This window comes from Camelus ferus, chromosome 4 (assembly GCF_009834535.1).
Source record: "Camelus ferus isolate YT-003-E chromosome 4, BCGSAC_Cfer_1.0, whole genome shotgun sequence".
Lineage (NCBI taxonomy): Eukaryota > Metazoa > Chordata > Mammalia > Artiodactyla > Camelidae > Camelus > Camelus ferus.
Window position 1 is genome coordinate 22,041,978 of NC_045699.1, and position 20,704 is coordinate 22,062,681.

Here is a 20,704-nt window from a genome sequence, read left to right on the forward strand (position 1 = left end):
AGTTTTAATATCCAGTTAAGAAATCTATCTTCCAGACTTTAATTCGTCGAGAATTTCTGATTCTTTCTCCTATCTTAATTTCTATACTTGTTCAAATCATGTCATCTCTGTAGTTTTGTAATGCTTTATTTTGCTTTCTTTGGTGAAATATTTTTATGTATATTCCTCTTGAGCTTAAATATCACTGGGAATAGTTTTCCTTTGAAATGGAATGGGGAGAATAAAACATACTCATCTCAGATGCTGGGAAGAAATTTAAGATAATAGAGATATTGGGACTCCCTATTTATGTGATAAACAAGCTCAGCAATTTAATTTCTTTTTTGGGGGGGTGGGTGGAGGTAATTAGGTTCATTTATTTATTCGCTTATTTTTAATGGAGGTAGTGGGGATTGAACCCAGGACCTTGTGCATGCTAAGCAGACACGCTACCACTGAGCTGTACTCTCCCCCCAGCAATTTAACTTCAATTAATAGCACCCGTTAATTTTGATGATGTGGCAGCAAAAATCCATGCTGAGCTTTCTTCCTGGGCCTGACTTTGGCCACAGTCCCTACCTGTGCACGCGACTATAGTTTCCATCGTGCCTTCAGACACAGTGACTTACTTGGTTGCAGTTTAGACCTCATATAATAGTTTTCAAGACGGTTACTTGGGCACAAGAGTGGGACTCACATTCCTTTGAGTAGTCAGTCAGATGACACGACTCTGGTCATTGACTTTGAATCTTAGAAATTAACCTACCTACTGAGGCTGCGGTAATTCTAAGATTTAGAAGAGCTGCGATCAGTTAGCATTTCTGAGGTTAGGAACAGATGATAAAGTGGATGGCGAAGCCCCTGGTCTAAGGAAATTGCCCGGTATTGTCTCAGACACTTGTCTCACAATCTCTGCCTTGCCTGTCTCCAGCCCTCTGTCCTTTCCAGTCCCTCAGACCTCTCTCCCTCCCTTCCTCTTCTGAGTCTATATCCCTCTGTCTACCTCCCCTTTCTCTCCTCCCCTCTCTCTGCCTTTCTCTCCTTGTCTCTCCTCTCTCAATCTGCCTGCCTCTTCCTTTGTTTTTCAAAGTCTTCTTTTTCTCCTTGCCAAGGACACCCCGCTGGTCATTGTATGGAATGAAAATAAATGCCTTAGTCCTGTATTTAGTCAAGAATTCTATTCTCTGATCTTTATGTTTGTTTCACTGTTAAATATACGTTTTTCCCACTTGAATACTTTTTTCCTCTTGGAGAAGCTTTTGGTTTAAAATGTGAGGTTTAAACCACCCTTGCTGGTTAATTCTGGGCTGCTCTTACTCCTTGTGGGTTTTGTTGTTGTTGTTGTTTCTTTTTTTGACTAGCTAGTGCCCTCACTGTTTCGGGACTAACTGCAGATTACCAAAGGATGTTTAGACTGTCTCCAGAGGGGGGAGAAGAATGTGGCTTGTGTTTGTTTTGCGGAGCAGCAGTATTATATTGGAATTAAAAACAAAACCCTGAATTAATGTTTTAAATCTTATAAATAACTAGTTAACATAGCTTGAGAAGTTTTGAGAAAAGAAATTATGTTTTCACAGCCTGAGAGCCTGGGGTGGGCCATCTTTTAGGACTAATTAATATCCTTAAGAATCAAAGCAGTTCTCGCTGATAATTTGATAACTAGAATTATCAAGAACTTTCATTAAGGATTTCCACATAATGGGATTAGATTCTGTATGACGTCTACCATGGATTTTTGTCTGGGTCCTTGTGGCTGACCTAACTTGCTGTAAAAATACTGCTTCTTCATGGCCTGTGGCTGGGAGAGGGGAGTTGATTTTAAACAAGCCTTATCTTTCAAAAACCACATCAGAATTTCTCTGCCACAAAATAGCTTTTCAGCGGCCTTTATTTGAGCACTTACTTCAGAGCTAAAGACAGTACACTGCTTGTTCAACTGGGAAAAATCGATTTGCTTTGAAACACTGTCTAGGAAATGAATTGGCAGGCTGCCCCCTTGTGGTGGAACAGGGAAAAGCACACATCACATTCCGCTTCAGCCTGGAATGTTTCCTGCTGCCCCTGTGGGCTTGAATTGGAAAAGTCCCTGGTGCTTGAGTTTTTTAGGGCATGCTTTCTGTAGTCCACATTATTTCGGTGGTCATGGTAAAGGAGTAAAGGTCATCACTGTGAAAGTCACAATGTGGATTTACTGGATTTCATGTGGTTCGTATCAGATGAGACCTAAACGCTTTCCGGCTGAATTGAAATGTATTACTTTTCCGTGTCCTCCCCAGGGCGAAGGAGAGCATGTACCATGCCTTGGGCTACAGCACCATCGTGGTGCTGCAGGCCGTCATGACCTTCGAGCAGCAGGACATTCAGAATGGCATTTCTGCCATGAAGGACGCCTTACAAACCTGCCAAAAGTATGAGCTGAGTAGTTAAATACTTGGGATATGCCGGCAAGCTTTGCTGTCTGTGTGAGAAAATGGATGCACTTTGCCTGACTGAGAGCTCTGTTTGAGGTTGGCCATGGTTATAGAAAAGGGCTTGAGCATCAGATTTCCCAGCCTCATGTGGTTTTATGTACTAGAGATAAACATTTCCAGTAAGGGATTATAGTGTGATGCTGGTGTGGCTGAACACTGGGCATCTATACTGTCTACTTTTCTCGTTAGTAACTTGAGCTACTGAGATGGGCCGAGGGAGATTTCAGCAGGGTTGGCAGCAAGCATTTCTCAGGGGTCTCTGTGGGTGGAGCGTTTAGGTGCTACATGCCAAGACAGGCCAAACAAGGAGCATTCTTTAATGTGGGAGATATTGCGAATTCAGAAGGGAGTCTTTTGTTTGTCTCGTAAATGAACACACTTGAACAGTTTTGGGTGGTGAGAATGAGATGGCGTTTCAGTTTTCTTTTAATCTTTGTGTGTATAGACAGCCCCTAGCAAGAACTATTAACTAGCATTGGTGAATTTTAACACGGATGAAATTACGTCCTCATGTAGTGATGTTGCCAGCCCCTCAAACGAAGAGGGATTCCAAACACTGCACTCCAACTCTGTTCTTTTTTTTTTTTAACTGAAGCTTAGTTGATTTATAATATATGTTAGTTTCTAGTGTACAGCATAGTGATTCAGATATATATATATATTCTTTTTCATTATAAGCTATTACAAGTATTGAATGTAGTTCCTTGTGCTATACAGTAGGATCTTGTTGTTTACCTATTTCATATGTAGTAGTTTGTTTCTGCTAATCCCAAACTCCTAATTTATCCCTCCCCTCATTTCCTCTTTGGTAACCATAAGTTAACTCCATTTTAACCCGTGGCGACTCTTACCACAGAAATACTGATTTTAGGCATAGAGATCAGGGGAGGCACTTGACTGAGGTAGCAGTCACTGTTTTGTGGAGGTTTGTGTTCAGTAAGCATGGTTGGATGCCCACGGATGCCAGCCCAAGGCTGGGAGCTGGGTGCGCTGGGTTCAAAAGGGTGGTCTCTACCCCCAGACTTCAGGGTTTAGAGTCCTGCCTTGGTGACTCTTTGGTATGATTGTGACTGAGATGGATTCAAATGAAAATGAGCTTGGCCTGATTTATTGTTATTTTTTCCTTCTACTTCCCATCTCCCCTTCTCCTTATTCTCTGCAGATATAGGAAAAAATGCACAGTTGTAGAATCTTTCTCCAGTCTTCTTTCTAGAGGATCATTGGAACAGCTGACTGAAGGTAAGAGGCATTTAAAAGAGTTTTTTTCCTGTCTTTGAAAAGTTAAAACATGATCATGCTTGTAAAATTCAACACTTAGGTGTATAATGTAAAGTAAATGGAATGTCTTTCCCTCCTCCCCATCATACTCACCCTACAGAAGTAACCACTGTTAATACTTGGTGTTCAAGCCTTGCAGATTTTTCTCTGTACGTATACAAACATGTACAGAAAGTACACATACGATTTTTATGATTATTCTTCATTTTTTGCAAGCCTAGGCTCACATGATACATGTTGTTCTACACTGTGATTTTTGACATTGACTTTTCCCATGTCAACACATATAAATTGTACTTCATTCTGTGTAGTTATGTAGGATTCCATAGGTTAGGTACCATAAATTACTTTTTCTCTGTTGAAGGACAGTGACATTATTTTTTTCACTATTACAAATAATGCTGTCCTAAAATCCTTGTCTTCATGCATTTTTGCAAGTATTTCATAAGAGAGATTCTTTTTTTAAAATTTTTTTTATTGAGTTATAGTCATTTTACAATGTTTTGTCAAATTCCAGTGTAGAACACAATTTTTCAGTTATACATGAACATAAATATATTCATTGTCACATTTTTTATAGGAGAGATTCTTCAAAGTGGAGTTGTTGGGACCGAGTGTTTGAAAACTGAAAACATTTATAGATGTTACCAATTTTTTCCTCCAAAGACTTAGATCATTTTATATTCTTACCATCCATGTGCGAGAGTTTCTGTTTTTCTACAAGCTATTAATTTTTTCTCAAGGTCAAAGTAATTTTGATACCTTTAAAATAATAATGATGTTTCACAGTATGGAAGATGTTTGGTTTGTGGTCATATAGGAATATTCAGGAATCCGTGAATGTCTACGACATATTGATCCAATGGCTGGGAGGAAATGACTCCTCTTGCTGTCACTTGCTTGGTGTTCCCACAGAGATTAGGGCAGAAGTTCCATGATCCACCCTGTTTTATTAGTCTTATTCTCTAGTCAGAATGGTTTACATGAGAGGAGCATCCAGATACTCCTGTGCAAGAGAAAATAATGCCCTTCAAATGTGGCCGTTGTAGAATAAAGCTTCTGCCACCTATGGAGAATTTGTGCCTGTGTTGTCAGTTGTCAACTGTGTTCTTTGGGAAAGGTCACAGGAAATCGTTAAAGCATGGCTGATTAAGGCAACAGCAATTCTGGATACTGCTGTCAGCCATTCTTAGTAGTCAGGTGTGTGCCAGACACATTTTTAAGTGTGTTTCATCATAAAGTTTTGTTTGCTTTGTTAGAAGAGTATTATTAGCTTGTTATGGGCCTTGGAGAACTTGGAATCACTGCAGTGTTGATTACAGGAGGGGATCATGAGACTGGTTCCAAAAGGCATGGCATTGGCCCTAAAGGCATTGTAGAGCATTTCACTGGTCCCTCCAGGCAGCTGAAGCCCAGCATCTTTTTCTCCAGAAACTGACCTCCAAGAACCCATAAGAGTTTATTTTTTCCCCTTGATTTCAGATAGGATATTTTTTCATTTTAGGGCCATTTATGTAAATTGGCCCCAGTAGGCTTGAAGTCCAGTAAAGTAGATCAGTGGGAAATTAAATGGGCCCCAGAGAAATTTGACTCATTTATCTTCTCCTTTCTTCTTTCCTCTATGTGACTTCTCTCCAGTAGCCCATTGCTCCCTGCCTTCTTTTTTCTTTGCAATATAAAGGGTGACATTTGAGGCTTTTTTTTTTTTAACCTTAGTTTTGGAAACAGTAGCATGGTATTTTGGGTGTAAGTAATAATAACAATAGTAACAACAACAACAACAACAACATAAAAGCATAGTAATGATAATGCCCAATTTCTAAAAAGCACTCTCTGTGTGTAAGACACTATTCTTGGTGCTTTCCTTAACATTATCCAGTATAAGCTGTGTAACCTCTTTTTTATAGACTAAGGACTTATGTTCAGAGAGATTAGAAAAATGGTCCAGGTTTCCCTGCCTAGCAGAGCAGGGTTCAAACCTGCCCTCCCTGAGCCAGGGTTCCTTCCACTGTACCCGACACCCTCTCCTATAGGTGGGTAGGAAAGGGCACAAAGTGTGTCACACATGGATGAGGAAACGTTGAATTGTTTCTATGTTAGACATCTTGAAAACAGAAGGTATTGTGTTCTTATCTTTTTATTATGTTTTTGGGCATGGCAAGTTTGGCAGTACTGAAAAATAAACAACAATGAGATACCACTGCACACCTATTAGAGTGTCCAGAATCTGGAACACCGACAACACCAAACGTAGACGAGCATGTGGAGGAACAGGGACTCTCATTCACGGCTAGTGGGGATGCAAAATGGTACAGACCACTTTGGAAGGTAGTATGGCAGTTTCTTTCAAAACTAGGAGCTGAAAGCTTAGTGTTAACACAAAAATCTGCAAATGAATGTTGATGGCAGCTTTATTAAGAATTGCCAAAACTTCTCCTTCAGTAGATGAATGGATAAATAAATTGTGGTACATCCAGACAATGGAAGATTATTCAGTGCTAAAAAGAAATGAGCTGTAAAGCCATGAAAAGACATGGAGGAAACTCAAATGCATATTGCTAAGGGAAAGACACCAATTTGAAAAGGCTTCATACTGTATATGAGATTATGGAAAATGCAAAACCAGGAAGACATTAAAAAGATCAATGGTTGCTGTGGGGTGGGGTGGAGGGATAAATAGCTGGGGCACAGAGAATTTTTAGGGCAGGAAAAGTACTCCATATGAAGCCATGATGATAGATACATGTCGTATACAGTTGTCCAAACCCATACAGTGGACACCATCAGGGGTGAAGCCTAATCTAAACTATGGACTTCGGGTAATCGTGATGTCAGTGAAGGTTCATCAGTTGTAGCAAGTGTACCATTTGGGGGCATGTTGGTAATGGGAGAGGTTATGCAAGGGCTACAGGGAAAGGAGCACATGGGAACTCTCTGTACCTTCCCCTCAATTTTTCTGTGAACCTAAAACTGCTCTTAAAAAATAAGATCTCAGTGAAAAAACCATGGAAATAAGTCAGCTTATGACTTCTAGCCCATTCTGGTTACAGGTTTATTAAGATTTTCATGTCTAAAGGCATACTTGGCTAACACTTGAGTGCATAATGAAGACATTTCCTTTAATGAACTAAGGAATTTAAAATTAAGAGATGTTCTGGTAGGTACCTACTCGTAAATGCCAAATATCTGACTTAGAGAGCTAAGGACTGCCCAATAAAAATCAACCCGAGTGAAGGAATAAGACTTTTATAAATGAAGCTGCATTTATTCCTACTGAGTTTGGCCGTCATTGCAGCCCAAACAGACTTTGTGTTCAAGGGAGCGTGTCAAAACATTGGAGGTTTAGTGTCTGGTTTGTTTTTCCCCTTGATAATTTCCATTTCCATCCTTGAGTGGCTGGTTGTCTGCAGGAGTGAGGATACTTACTGAAACTTTTTGTGGGTTTAACATGGCACACACCCGTTCTTTCCTCATGGCTGGCGCATTGCCCTGAAGTGCTTTCACACTGCCTTTAAAAACAGATGTTTGTATGCAGTGCTTAGGTTTGAAAGGGGTTTAATATGAGGATTCCTTACACATGGAATACAGAGTTCAGACTTTCTTGCCTTTTATCTCTGTCTTCTTGTTACATCCTTGGTGCTGCTCTTAGGTGTGTCTGTCTTTAACATAACCCTGGTCCATCTGCCCTTCTGCTCAGATCTCTGCAACGACTCACCGTTGCCCACTGAGTGAAGCCCACACTGACATTCAAGGTTGTCCATAATTTAGCCCCGACTTACCTTTCAGGGCTCATTGCCCACTCCTCCCTGTACACACCTCGTCTGCAGCCAAAGGCGCACCACTGGCCTTGCCACGCGGGGCTCCGCACGTGCCCTCAGCCAGCGATCTGGGTGACAGAGCAGGCTGTCAAAGTGAGTAATTGCGAACAATTCCCGCTTCGTTACGAATTTGCCGGGGAAGAGGATACTGAAGTGACTCTGTAGAAATAAAAGTTCCCGGTTTCCCCCCACCGCCGAGCACACTGAGAAAATGCAGAGCACACTTTGAGGTGAGGTGTTCCTGAGGGCTGTCAGTGCTGCCAGAACGTAACTCCTCGAGTTCCGTCTGTCATGAGGTTGGCCCCATGTTACACGTGCTGTTGGAAGATCTTAGCTGCATAGTTGCTTCTTTGTAAATCAGTTTGGAATGTGAGCACGGCAGGAAGTTGAACCAGTTTGTGAGTCCTACTCTGTGTGTGTGTGTGTGTGTTTTGGTAGGGGGGTCCTGTGTGTGTAAGAGAAATAATTAAAGCACTTGTTCTTATCCAGTTTGATTCAACAGCATTCCCATTAACATAGAAATACTCTATTTCTCAGTGACTTGGCGTCACATGAAAATGTTCTGCTTTCTGAGCTTTTAGCACAAAGCACAACGTAGACTCAGGGCAGTCATCTCAGTGAAAGTAGCTTTCAAGTGCTTTCTCTGCACCGGGAGCTCTACGTGCAGCACCTCGTTGACGTCCTCAGCTATGAAGTAGACATGCCATTAGCTGGGCTTTGTGAATGAGACCAGCAGAGAGAAGGACAGGTGCTAGCTCCAGGTTCTATAACTAAATCCTCCAAGCTCGTTTACTTAAAAACACACCGGTTTGCATGCCACAGGGAAAACAGGAATCTGTTGATTTTGTTTTTGCCAAAAATGCAAAGTTTCCTCCTTCCCCAATTTCTGCAGGTGTAAATGGGTTGTTTAGGAAGATAGGCCACGTGTCTTGGGGGACTCCATGTGGCCAGGGGTACATAGCTGTTTACGTAGCTGTTCTGTGAGTGCCTCGTTCCTGTGCTAGATAGCTCAGTGATCAAAAGAGCCTAGGGCTGTGCTGATGCCAACTAACCCTTTCTACATCAAGTCTTCCATGAATGAGGAGCCGTGAGCTGGGCGTGCGGGCCAGTTCTTTTTCATAGAACCCTAGGGGATTACTACTTCCTTCTCAAGTTAGCGGTGTGTGTAATCATTGTCATGACGATCATGCTTTCACATTTTAGAAGCTGCAATTAGTAGATTGAAGTTAGTTTTTCAATCTATAACTGTTCAACTTGCCTGTTACCATTAAGTTAAAAAATAAGTGGTTTCCCTTTTTCCCAAAAGTGCTTTTAAATTTTAGCTTCCTCTGAGGAGCTGAGTAAGGGTCTCTGACATCACATGCCTGACTCTTGGCAGTTAGATTTGAATGGAGCCAAAGATGACTTCCTTGAACCATCTCACACATTCTGGAAAGATCTCAGGCTGAGAGCCTGAGAACTGAGGTCCTCATTCACTTTAATGGAAGCACCGAAGCAACCTGGGTTTTGTGTCTCCCTTGGGCTCATTTATCTACCAGTCTTTATTGAAGATTGCAGAGCAATTCCTGTGGATGTGGGATTTTCTTTAATATTCTTTTATTTGTTTTTAATAGAGGAAATGCATGCCGAAATCTGTTATGCCGAGTGCCTCCTCCAGAAAGCGGCCCTCACGTTTGTGCAGGTAACCAACGTTTGGCTCCATATCCCGTATCACCCGGGAAGCCTGCCAAGCACTACACAGGAAAACTCTGGCTCATTCTGTCAGTGCTTCAGTTCTTTCAGCTTAGAATTGTAACGAAATATGCTTGTTATTTCTGATAAACTTTGGCTGGAAGAAGACCCCCAGGGAGTTTTTTCCTACTCAGATGCACTTAAAAGAGTCTGTTTCGAACTTCAGTCTGTTGGCAACCACTGCCTCTTAACGAAGCTGTCTTGCAACTCCCACACCTAATTCCAGGATGTGTCTCTGTGTGAGAGTGGGGAGACGCTCCCTCTTGGCGCTTGCTGGCGGTGGACGGCTGCACACCGGCGTGACCGGGCAGAGCAGGCTTCATCGTCCCTGGCTGTTCCCTTCTTGCACCAGATGCTTCGGCAAAGCTCAGTGATGCATGCAGAGAGCACCAAACTTTCCACATCTGCTTCAGATTTGTTTCCATCCTCTTTATTTTCTCATTCCCCCTTCTTACTTTTATTTCTTCCTTTGGAAGAGCCTTTTAAAAAAGTGACTAAACAAACCACTGGAGCCTTTTCTCATGGAACATTTAAATTTCACCTCTAGGAACTGTTACCACCCGTACCGCCAGCATGGTAGCTTCCAACGTTTTAGAAAAAAACGTTCGGATTTTAACATCATGGCTGTGCAGGCAGCAGTGATGAGTGATGGGTACAGTGAGGGTAGGAGTGGGGGTGGAGATTACAAGGGGTCGAAATTCAACTGTAAACTGGCAAGTCTTCCTCAATCTCAGAGTTTTACATTGTACTGAGAGTTGCTTTTCTCTGTCTCTGGAGGTTGACCTCCTAGGTTGGAGGGTTAAGTAAAATGGAATCAATCTGGTCTATGACCCTGTTTCCTAAAACCCTACATATTATAAAGGCTGGTTGAAAAGGGCAGTCTTACTGCTTCAATACATAGAATGCTAGTCACGGAGGCCCCCAGTTTTTTCTGATGTGTCTTCCAGATGGGGGTTTGGCAGTCAAATCATTGACTTGAAGGTTCATTTTATGTTTGGGGACGTGTAATTCAGCACCTGGGAGATATCCGTGGCTCTTTCTTCCTCATGTCTCCATATCCAGTCAGGCTCACGTCATGCTGCTGTTACCTTTGGAAGGTTTGGCAGCTCTGCCTCTTCCTCCTGATTCTGACTGTAATTGTCCTGGTGGGGATGCTCGTCAGCTCTTCCCTAGCCTGCACGGCAACCTAGGGACCCGCGGTCTGTGGTTGATCTTCCCTCCAGCTCACTCTGCATTGTGCAGCTGTGCCCCCCTCCAAGATGCGGTCTCACCTGGTCATGGCTCTGCTTCAGCATTTAGTAGCCCTCATTGGCTGTGGCAGTGGTTCTGTGTCACAATACCACACATGGGGAAGGCTTTTTCAAATAAACTGGTATCGCCCCCCAAATTCCCTACGCCCCTCTCACCACTGTCTTCAAATGCTCCTGGCAGGTTTGTTGCATACTTGAGTGGCACGGGTCCAGGTAGCTTTCTCACGCCTTAGTTATTCCCTTCTCTACAGTAGGTTTCTGCGGCAGTGCTCAATTACATAAGCACAGATGGCTAAGCACACCGCAAGCTTTAAGGCTTCCTTGCCTTTCCCTGTGGTTGTTGTTTTTTTTTTTTCCTGCTTGCAAATTTCATATCTGCCTGGCCTTACTTCACCTGGTTGCTTCCTAATCATTTTGTGTGTGTGTGTGTGTGCGCGCGTGCATGTGTGTATAGGCTTTAAGCACTGATGCTTCCAGGAGGCTGTTGTGGACCTCGGCACATCCCCACCCAACTTTGTGCTGTCACGACCTCCTGCGCCTGTCTCCATCCGTGTACACGCCTCCATCCCTTAGTGCGTTGTGTTGCTTTCCCTGGATGTTGCCTTCGGGTGCCTGGTGTAAAACAGGCATTCAGCAAATGTTTGGAAAATCATGAAATGGAATATTCTTATTTGAGGTAGATTGTAATCCCATTTAAGCAATTCTTTCCTGTGTTGCTTAAGTATTGGAACTTGAGTAATCGTCAGGGTCCTTAAGATAAGCATTTAAGTTGAATAGTGAATTTTATATTTATTAATTCTTGCAATAATTTAAATATTAAATTTTTAAGTACCTAATGAAATTAACAAACTGAAATCAGTTTTTCTTTTGCTTCAGAAGGATGCTCAAGTGCACAGGAAATAAATTCCAGAGCATCTTTCTGATACTGATGGACTAGAAAAGCATTCTTGGAAATGCAAAGCATGGGACCGTTTCTGTTAGCACCGAGTTTATTACAGTAACATCCTTCAAGCAGTTGCTTGATATACTTTAGTAAGAGACTCTTGGATCCTAGAATGCTGACTCTGAAAAGGTCATTCATTTAGGCCAGTTGCCCCAGTTTGAGGGTTGAGGACCATCAGGCAAAGAGAAATGATTTTTTTTTCCCCCAAAACAAAACTGCATATTAGTGACAATAATTAGAATCCAAATCACTTACTTTTGGTTTGGAAATGTATATGAATTAAACTCACAGTGTTAAACAGACTGCCTGCTAAAGTACCTTTGAAAGAAGAACCATGGCGCATTTACATGGAGTATGACAGACAGGAAACTCAGGCCTCGGAGCATAGCCTTGAAGTCAAACGTTTTGAATCCCATTGAACGCAGAAGAAAACTGCTGAGCATTTGGTGATGTTGATTAGAGCAGGTTTGGACTAACCTCTGTGGCCCCTGATTAGTGAGGATTACTTCCCTGATTACTTCCTTAAAGTAATACAAGGATTTAAAAAATGTTTCCTTTTTGTTGTCCTGTAACTTGGAAGATAGAATGACCAAAAAAGTGGTTCAAATGTAAAGCAAGAAGAACGTTTTAATTTAAAAATCATGCTCTCAAGACAGTGTTTTGTTCTAATCCCACAGCTACATAGGGACAGCTGAAGACTCTTTTGCTAAATGATCTAATTATTTAATTGTTTTCAGGATGAAAATATGATCAACTTCATCAAAGGTGGACTCAAAATTAGAACAAGTTACCAAATATATAAGTAAGTTAAAAATTCAGATTTATTTAAAAAAATCTTACGACGAGGTTTGTACCTTTTGGACCACCTTCATGTGGCTTTTAAATGATTCTTGTACTAGATACCACTTAGTACTCCAGGTTCTCAATGAGTGTGACTAGGGTTTTTTAATCTGGTGTTGGTAAAAGTGCATTTGATCTCTGGCTTAGTGAGTATGTATTCAATGCAGTAGAACAACAGAATTTAAGTTTAAATGCGATTTTAAGAGAAAAATAGCTGAAAAGAAGGGTACTTACATAATTCCTGATTAGATAATCTTAGTTTCTCTCTCCTAAAAACAATTTGTAAATTTAAGATGACAGGTATGTCTCCGGCCCAGACTCTAGAACAGCACTGCCCAGTTGAATTTCTGTAATGACTCAAATGTTCAATTAAGGGGGACCGTAGATATCAATTAAGGATATCTTCTATATCCTTACTGATTTTTATTGGGTTGTTCAGTTATTTACTTACAGTATTAAAAATCTTCAACTTTGATTCTGGGGTTATCCATTTCTCCCTAACTCTGTCAGTGTTTGCTTTGTATATTTAGAACCTCTGTTATTAGGCTCATATATTTTTTAATTGTTTTATCTTCCTAGTGAATTAACCTTTTTATCTTTATGAAATGTTCCTACTTAACTCCTTATAATAGTCTGTCTTGAAATCTGTTTTGTGTGATATTAATATAGCTACTTATGCTATTTTATAATTTGTGTTTGCTTGGTATATATTCTTTTATTTTAAACCTATCTTTATATATTTAAGTTGCTTTTTTTTTTGGGTAAGCATGTGTAACTGGGTCTTGTTTTTTTATTCAGTGTGACAATTAATATGTTTATACTTGTGACTATCATTTTGCCTTTTTCTCTTTGCCTTACTGGTTTTCCCCCCTTATTTTCTGCCTTCCTTTGCTTTAAGAGCATATATATTCCAGTAATCCTTCTACTGTTTTCTTAGCTATAGCCCTCTTTAATTTTTTAAATGTTTGTTCTAGTGATTATAATAGCCTTGTTAATTTATCATGTCAACTCAGAGTTAATATTGTACCATTGCATATAAAATGTCAGAACTTTGCAAAAGTATAGTGTCACGTACCATCTGTTGTCTTTTTCTTGGGATAGTACACTTATGTATGTTACAAACCCCATAGTGTGGTGTTAAACTTTTGCTTTAAAGAGTCTTATGTCATAGTCTTCACTATTTACCCGTATGTTTACCATGTTTTGTGGTCTTCATTCATTCCTCTATGATTTCAGACTGAAGAATTTCTTTTAGAATTTCTTGCAATGCATGCTTTCAACAGTTTTTTGTTTCATTTACCTGGAACATCATTATTTGTGCCTTCACTTTTGAAGGCTGTTTTTGCTCAGTATAGAATTCTTGAGTTACAAGGTTTCCATTTTTCCTTTGTCTTCTTTCACCCCTTTAAAATTTTCAGTCCACTATGTTATGGTCTCTATTGTTCTGATCATAAGTCATCTGTTATTTTTACTATTTTTCCTGTCTGTAATGTGTTGTTTCTTCTGGCTGCTTTGAAGACTCTTTTATCTTTGGTTCTTAGCAGTTTGATTGATGTGCTTAAGTGTGGCTTTGAGAAATGGGTAGCTATTATTTCTTCAAATATATTTTTCTGCTCCATTTCTCACTCTTCTCCTTCTGAGACTCCAATTACATGATAGTCAGACTGATTTTGTCCAATAGATCACTGAGGTGCTGTTCACTTAAGAAGGAAATATTTTTTTTCATATTGGATATTATATCAACATCTGGGCTGTCTTGGAGTTAGTTTCTATTGCCTGCTTTTTCTCTTGACTATGTATCATATTTTTCTGTTCTCAAGTTAATAATTTTAAATTGTGCACTAGATAGTGATGCATTGTAGAGGCTCTAGTTTCTGTTATCTTTCCCAGAAGAGTGCTGATTTTTGTTCTAGGAAGCATTTAACTTGACTAGACTGAGTCCCAACTTTTACTCTCCAGTAGGGGGCAGCATCTGAAGTCTTGGTTCCATTATTTCTTTTTTTGTTTGTTTTAATAATCATTTTTACTATGTTAATACCTTGAATCATCAAAACTCACCAATATAGAAACCATACTTCTTATCCTATACATGAAATTTAAATTGATAGTACAGTTCTCTGAGAGCACTCTTATTTATCTTCATTATTTTTTAAAATATATTTTTATTGAAGTACAGTCAGTTTACAATGTTGTGTCAATTTCTGTGTACAGCACAATACTTCAGTCACATAGGAACATATATATATTTGTTCTCATACTCTTCTTCACCATAGGTTACCACAAGATATTGAATATGGTTCCTGTGCTATAGAGTATAAACTTCTTGTTTATCTATTTTATATATGTTAGTATCTGAAAATCTCAAACTCCCAATTCATCCTTTTCCACTCCCTTCCCCCCTGGTAACCATAAGTTTGTTTTCTATGTGAGTCTGTTTCAGTTTTGTAAATAAGCTCGTTTGTCTTTTTTTTTTTTAGATTCCACATATGAGTGATATCATATGGTATTTTTCTTTCTCTTTCTGGCTTACTTCACTTAGAATGACGATCTCCAGATTCTTATGTCTTGGCCCTGCTTTTCTTTGGAGTCTCCCCAGTGTTCACATACTTCACGAGTCAGACAAGAATTTCAGTGGGGTTTTGATACCGATTTTGGGATTTCCTTCCTTTTTGGTTCTCTATTATCTGAAATTTTGCCCATTCCCTTATAGCTACTCTGGCAGTTTTGAGCTCTGCACCCCTTTTTAAGACAATAAAACTGTGGCTTTTGTGTAAGTTCTAGGAACCCTACATGGGGTATACTGGGGAGCACTTATAGGTGATCAGCCATATAAATATAAAGTCCCTTTAAGTGTTATTCCCTTCTTTCAAAGTTTAATTCTTCTCCAGTTTCCCAGTACATTTTGTTCACTTTCCAGTGCCTGCAAATATATTTTATATATGTATTTTGTATTTTATCCAGTATTTAAAATTGTTATCTGCAGGAAGGAATCTAATGTGAGCCACGCTGTCATTACTGGAAGCAGAAACAAGATATAGTATTTTAAGAGATACTTTTACTCAAAATGATTTCATAAAATTATATTCCATTCAAAAATTCTTGGGGAGGGGGATGGGATTTTGGGAACCTGACATACTGTTTTTCGTTTTCCTCTTGAAATATTTTTTAGAAGTTATAGAAGAATGTTGAAAAGTTGATTGCTTTTTCAGTCATCAAAACTTAAAAACTGAAGGAATTAAAATAGTCTTGTAATGGCACAGAAATATGTATCAATGAAGTGGGACATAGGGCTTTGAATTAGTGTGTGCCTGTGTTTGCACGCATGCACGTGGGCATGCTGATGTGCACATGTGTGCATGTGCTTCTGTGTACACACACACACATTTCCCTGGGAATTCAAAGTGTACTAAAAACCTGTATATACATAAGTCTCTTAAAAACAGTGGGGAAAGATGCATACTTTAATAAATGATTTGGGGAAAATTGACTTTTCATTTTGGAAAAAAAGACTATAAAAGCTAAATTCCATACAGACTTAATATTAAAATATTTTTAAAAGAGTACAGGCAGAAACATAGGAAAGTATTTTGATAGTCCTAAAGTACAAAGGCCTTTAAACTTCTGTTTTATTTAAAAATTTTTTCACTTTGAAATAATTTCAGCATTTTTACGAAGAATTTTTATATAGTCTTTTGACACATAAATATTAACATCATATAGAACTGTAGTATAATTATTAAAATCAGAAAACTGACATTGATACAACATTATTAACTTCTTTATTGACTTCACTCAAATTTTTCTAATTGTCCCACCAGTGTCCTTGTTCTGGTCCAGGTTCCAGTCCAGGATCCTGGATGTTGTATTTAATTGTTATGTCTCCTTAGTCTCTTTTAATCTGGAAGAGTCCCTCAGAGTTCTCCAGTCTTTCTTTGTCTTTCATGACCTTGACATTTTAAAAAAATATTGGGCTGTTACTTTTTAGACCATCTCTCAGTGTAGACCCATCTAATGTCTCTTCATGATTAGATTCAGATTTTGTATGTGTGACAAGAATACCACAGAAGCAATGCTGTGTTGTATCCTTCTCAGTGCATCATATTAGTAGATATATGATGTCAGTTTCAGAGGCCTTTTAAAGTGTGATGTAAAATCAGAAGCCATAGAAGATTGACTTGACCAAATAAACATTTAAGTTTCCATCATGGCAGAAATACACCATAATAAAAAATACAGACGGAAATGTGATATAAGTGACTCAGGGCAAATGACAGTGTGAGAAACTCATAGGTTGGTGTTGGTGGAAGTCTAAAGTGATGGGGCTTTTGTGGAGGATGTTCTTGCAGTATCTCTCAAAATGAGGAATATGCATCACCTTTGATCTCAGAAATTCTTCTGAGAATTTACCTTAAGGACGGTTAGGGTGGTATGACTATAGTTACAGTACCTAATGTAGGGAAAGTACTTGATGAATGTTTAAGAACACACTTAGCAGCATTGTTTATAGTGTGAAAAGTTGGAAATGTCTTAAATATTTAAGAACAGGAATTTGGTTAAATAAATTATTCCATAGGATGGAATAATATGCACTTGTTAAAGAATAAGGCAGCTTTCATGAATTTTCATGGAAAATCATCAATAGAGCTTATAGAACAGTATATACAATATGTTCCCATTTGTGCTTGTTAAAGATTGTGTTCTTAGCAAAGCTTAAAAACAACTAGAAGATTATGTACCAGGCTGTTAATAGTGACCAGCTCTCTGTGAGGTGGTTGTGTAGGGACATTTAGGCTTTCTCCATATTATGTGAAAATTTTGTAACAATCATCTATTATCAAATAGAACATTTACATTTTGATTAAAGAAAGAAAAGAACCCTGAACATTATATCCACATCCTACCATCCTGTGGATGTTTTGACATTTGACTTTTTTAATGCATGTATATAAGCATATGTAATTATCTTTTTATATAATGAAATTAGCCACTTTGTGTCATTTTGAAATTTCCTTTTTCACCTCATGTCAGAAAATTTTAGGTCATTAGATATTTTTGATGCATCATGGCTTTTAATGGCTGCATCGTATTCCATTATGTGGATGTACCCTGTGTGTATGCATAAATGTATGCACTCATGCAACTGTCTTCTTAACTGTTTTCCTGTTGCTGCCTATTTAGTTTGTTTACAAAGTCTTGTTATGGGTAGTAATGCAGTGTCTCTCCTTATAGGTCAAGTTTTGTGTGTATCTATGCTATTTCTTTAGAATAAAATTAGATTTTTGGGGGGACAAAGATATGCATGAGTTTAAAATTTCTTATATATATTGCAAAATTATTCTGAAGAATAATTGGGTTGGCAAGCTTTTTCTTAAAATCAGACAGTATGTGTTTAGGCCTGTGAGCCATACAATCTCTGTCCCAGCTACTCAACTCTCTGACTGCAGGGTGTAAATAGCTGTAGTCTATAAGTAAATGAATGGTTGTGGATATGTTCCAATCGTTTGCCAACCTCTGCACTATAACCATCATTTTACCAGAAGTACATGAATGTGTCTGTTTGTTCATACCTTTGGCAGCATTGGTCTTCCATTAAAAAATTAAAATAATTATTTAATATCACAAAAGTGACATATTTATTTTGGAAAATCAGAAAACATGGATGAGCAAATATTAAAATACACACACAGATACGCACATACCCCATCTACTTACCACCCAGTGGTTATGTCTGTTATCACTTTAGTATATAATCTTTAAAAAAATATTTATTTTTATTGAAGTATAGTCTGTTTACAATGTTGTATCAATTTCTGGTGTACAGCACAATACTTCAGTCATATAGGAACATACATGTATTTGCTTTCTTATTCTTTTTCACTGTAAGTTACTACAAGATATTGAATATAGTTCCCTGTGCTGTACAGTATAAACTTGTTTATCTATTAAATATATAGTAGTTAGTATCTGCAGATCTCGAACTCCCAATCTATCCCTTCCCACCCTCTTTCTCCATGGTAACCATAAGTTTGTTTTCTATGCCTGTGAGTCTGTTTGTGTTTTGTAAATAAGTTCGTTTGTCTTTTTTTTTTTTTTTTTTAAGATTTCACATATGAGAGATACCACATGATATTTTTCTTTGTCTTTCTGGCTTACTTCACTTAGAATGACAATCTCCAGGTCCATCCATGTTGCTGCAAATGGCATTATTTTATTCTTATTTATGGCTGAGTAGTATTCCATCGTATTAGCATATATTCTTTTTTTTAACATTTTTTATTGATTTATAATCATTTTACAATGTTGTGTCAAATTCCAGTGTTCAGCAAAATTTTTCAGTCATACATGGACATATACACACTCATTGTCACATTTTTTTCTCTGTGAGCTACCATAATGTTTTGTGTATGTTTCCCTGTGCTATACAGTACAATCTTGTTTATCTATTCTACAATTTTGAAATCCCAGTCTATCCCTTCCCACCCTCCGCCCCCCTGGCAACCACAAGTCTGTATTCTCTGTCTATGAGTCTATTTCTGTCCTGTATTTACACTTTGTTTTTTTGTTTGTTTGTTTGTTTTTTAGATTCCACATATGAGCGATCTCATATGGTATTTTTCTTTCTCTTTCTGGCTTACTTCACTTAGAATGACATTCTCCAGGAGCATCCATATTGCTGCAAATGGCATTATGTTGTCGGTTTTTATGGCTGAGTGTATTCCATTGTATAAATATACCACATCTTCTTTATCCAGTCACCTATTGATGGACATTTAGGCTGTTTCCATGTTTTGGCTATTGTAAATAGTGCTGCTATGAACAGTGGGGTGCAGGTGTCATCCTGAAGTAGGGTTCCTTCTGGATACAAGCCCAGGAGTGGGATTCCTGGTTCATATGGTAAGTCTATTCCTAGTCTTTTGAGGAATGTCCACACTGTTTTCCATAGTGGCTGCACCAAACTGCATTCCCACCTGCAGTGTAGGAGGGTTCCCCTTTCTCCACAGCCTCTCCAGCATTTGTCATTTGTGGATTTTTGAATGACGGCCGTTCTGACTGGTGTGAGGTGATACCTCATTGTAGTTTTGATTTGCATTTCTCTGATAATTAGTGATATTGAGCATTTTTTCATGTGCCTTTTGATCATTTGTATGTCTTCCTAAGAGAACTGCTTGTTTAGGTCTTCTGCCCATTTTTGGATTGGGTTGTTAATTTTTTTCTTACTGAGTCATATGAGCTGCTTATATATTCTGGGGATCAAGCCTTTGTCAGTTTCATTTGCAAAAATTTTCTCCCATTCTGTAGGTTGTCTTCTTGTTTTACTTCTGGTTTCCTTTGCTGTGCAGAAGCTTGTAAGTTTCATTAGGTCCCATTTGTTTATTCTTGCTTTTATTTCTACTAGGAGAATATTTTTGAAATGTATGTCAGATAATGTTTTGCCTATGTTTTCCTCTAGGAGGTTTATTGTATCTTGTCATATGTTTAAGTCTTTGATCTATTTTGAGTTTATTTTTGTGTATGGTGTAAGGGAGTGTTCGAGCTTCATTGCTTTACATGCTGCTGTCCAGTTTTCCCAACACCATTTGCTGAAGAGACTGTCTTTATTCCATTGTATATTCTTGCCTCCTTTGTTGAAGATTAGTTGACCAAATTTTGTGGGTTCATTTCTGGGCTCTCTATTCTGTTCCATTGGTCTACATGTCTGTTTTTGTACCAATACCATGCTGTCTTGATGACTGTAGCTCTATAGTATTGTCTGAAGTCTGGGAGAGTTATTCCACCAGCCTCTTTCTTTCTCTTCAGTAAAGCTTTGGCAATTCTAGGTCTTTGATGGTTCCATACAAATTTTATTATGATTTGTTTTAGTTCTGTGAAATAAGTCCTGGGTAATTTGATAGGGATTGCATTAAATCTGTAGATTGCCTTGGGCAGTGTGACCATTTTAACAATATTGATTCTTCCAATCCAAGAGCATGGGATATCTTTCCATTTTTTAAAGTCTTCTTTAATTTCCTTCATCAATGGTATATAGTTTTCTGTGTATAATTCTTTCACCTCCTTGGTTAGATTTATTCCCAGATATTTTATTACTTTGGGTGCTATTTTAAAGGAGATTGTTTCTTTACTTTCTTTTTCTGTTGATTCATCGTTAGTGTAAAGAAATGCAACTGATTTTTGAACGTTAATTTTGTAACCTGCTACCTTGCTGAATTCTTCGATCAGCTCTAGTAGTTTTTGTGTGGACCTTTTAGGGTTTTCTATATATAGTCACATGTCGTCGGCATATAGTGACACTTTTACCTCTTCTTTTCCAATTTGGATCCCTTTTATTTCTCTCTCTTGCCTGACTGCTGTGGCTAGGACTTCCAGGACTATGTTGAATAGGAGTGGTAATAGTGG

The 20,704-nt window shown here is 38.6% G+C and overlaps 1 protein-coding gene across 5 annotated transcripts in view; it reads left to right on the forward strand.

The window, feature by feature from the left end:
* Window positions 1-20,704, forward strand: part of TTC39B (tetratricopeptide repeat domain 39B) — a 129,123-nt gene that overhangs the window by 72,226 nt on the left and 36,193 nt on the right. For all 5 annotated transcript variants that reach the window (XM_032477679.1, XM_032477680.1, XM_014562360.2 and 2 more), the window contains 4 exons: window positions 2,256-2,387; window positions 3,613-3,689; window positions 9,160-9,227; window positions 12,208-12,272. In XM_032477679.1, the coding sequence (XP_032333570.1) occupies window positions 2,256-2,387; window positions 3,613-3,689; window positions 9,160-9,227; window positions 12,208-12,272 (342 nt within the window). The remainder of the gene's footprint in view (window positions 1-2,255; window positions 2,388-3,612; window positions 3,690-9,159; window positions 9,228-12,207; window positions 12,273-20,704) is intronic.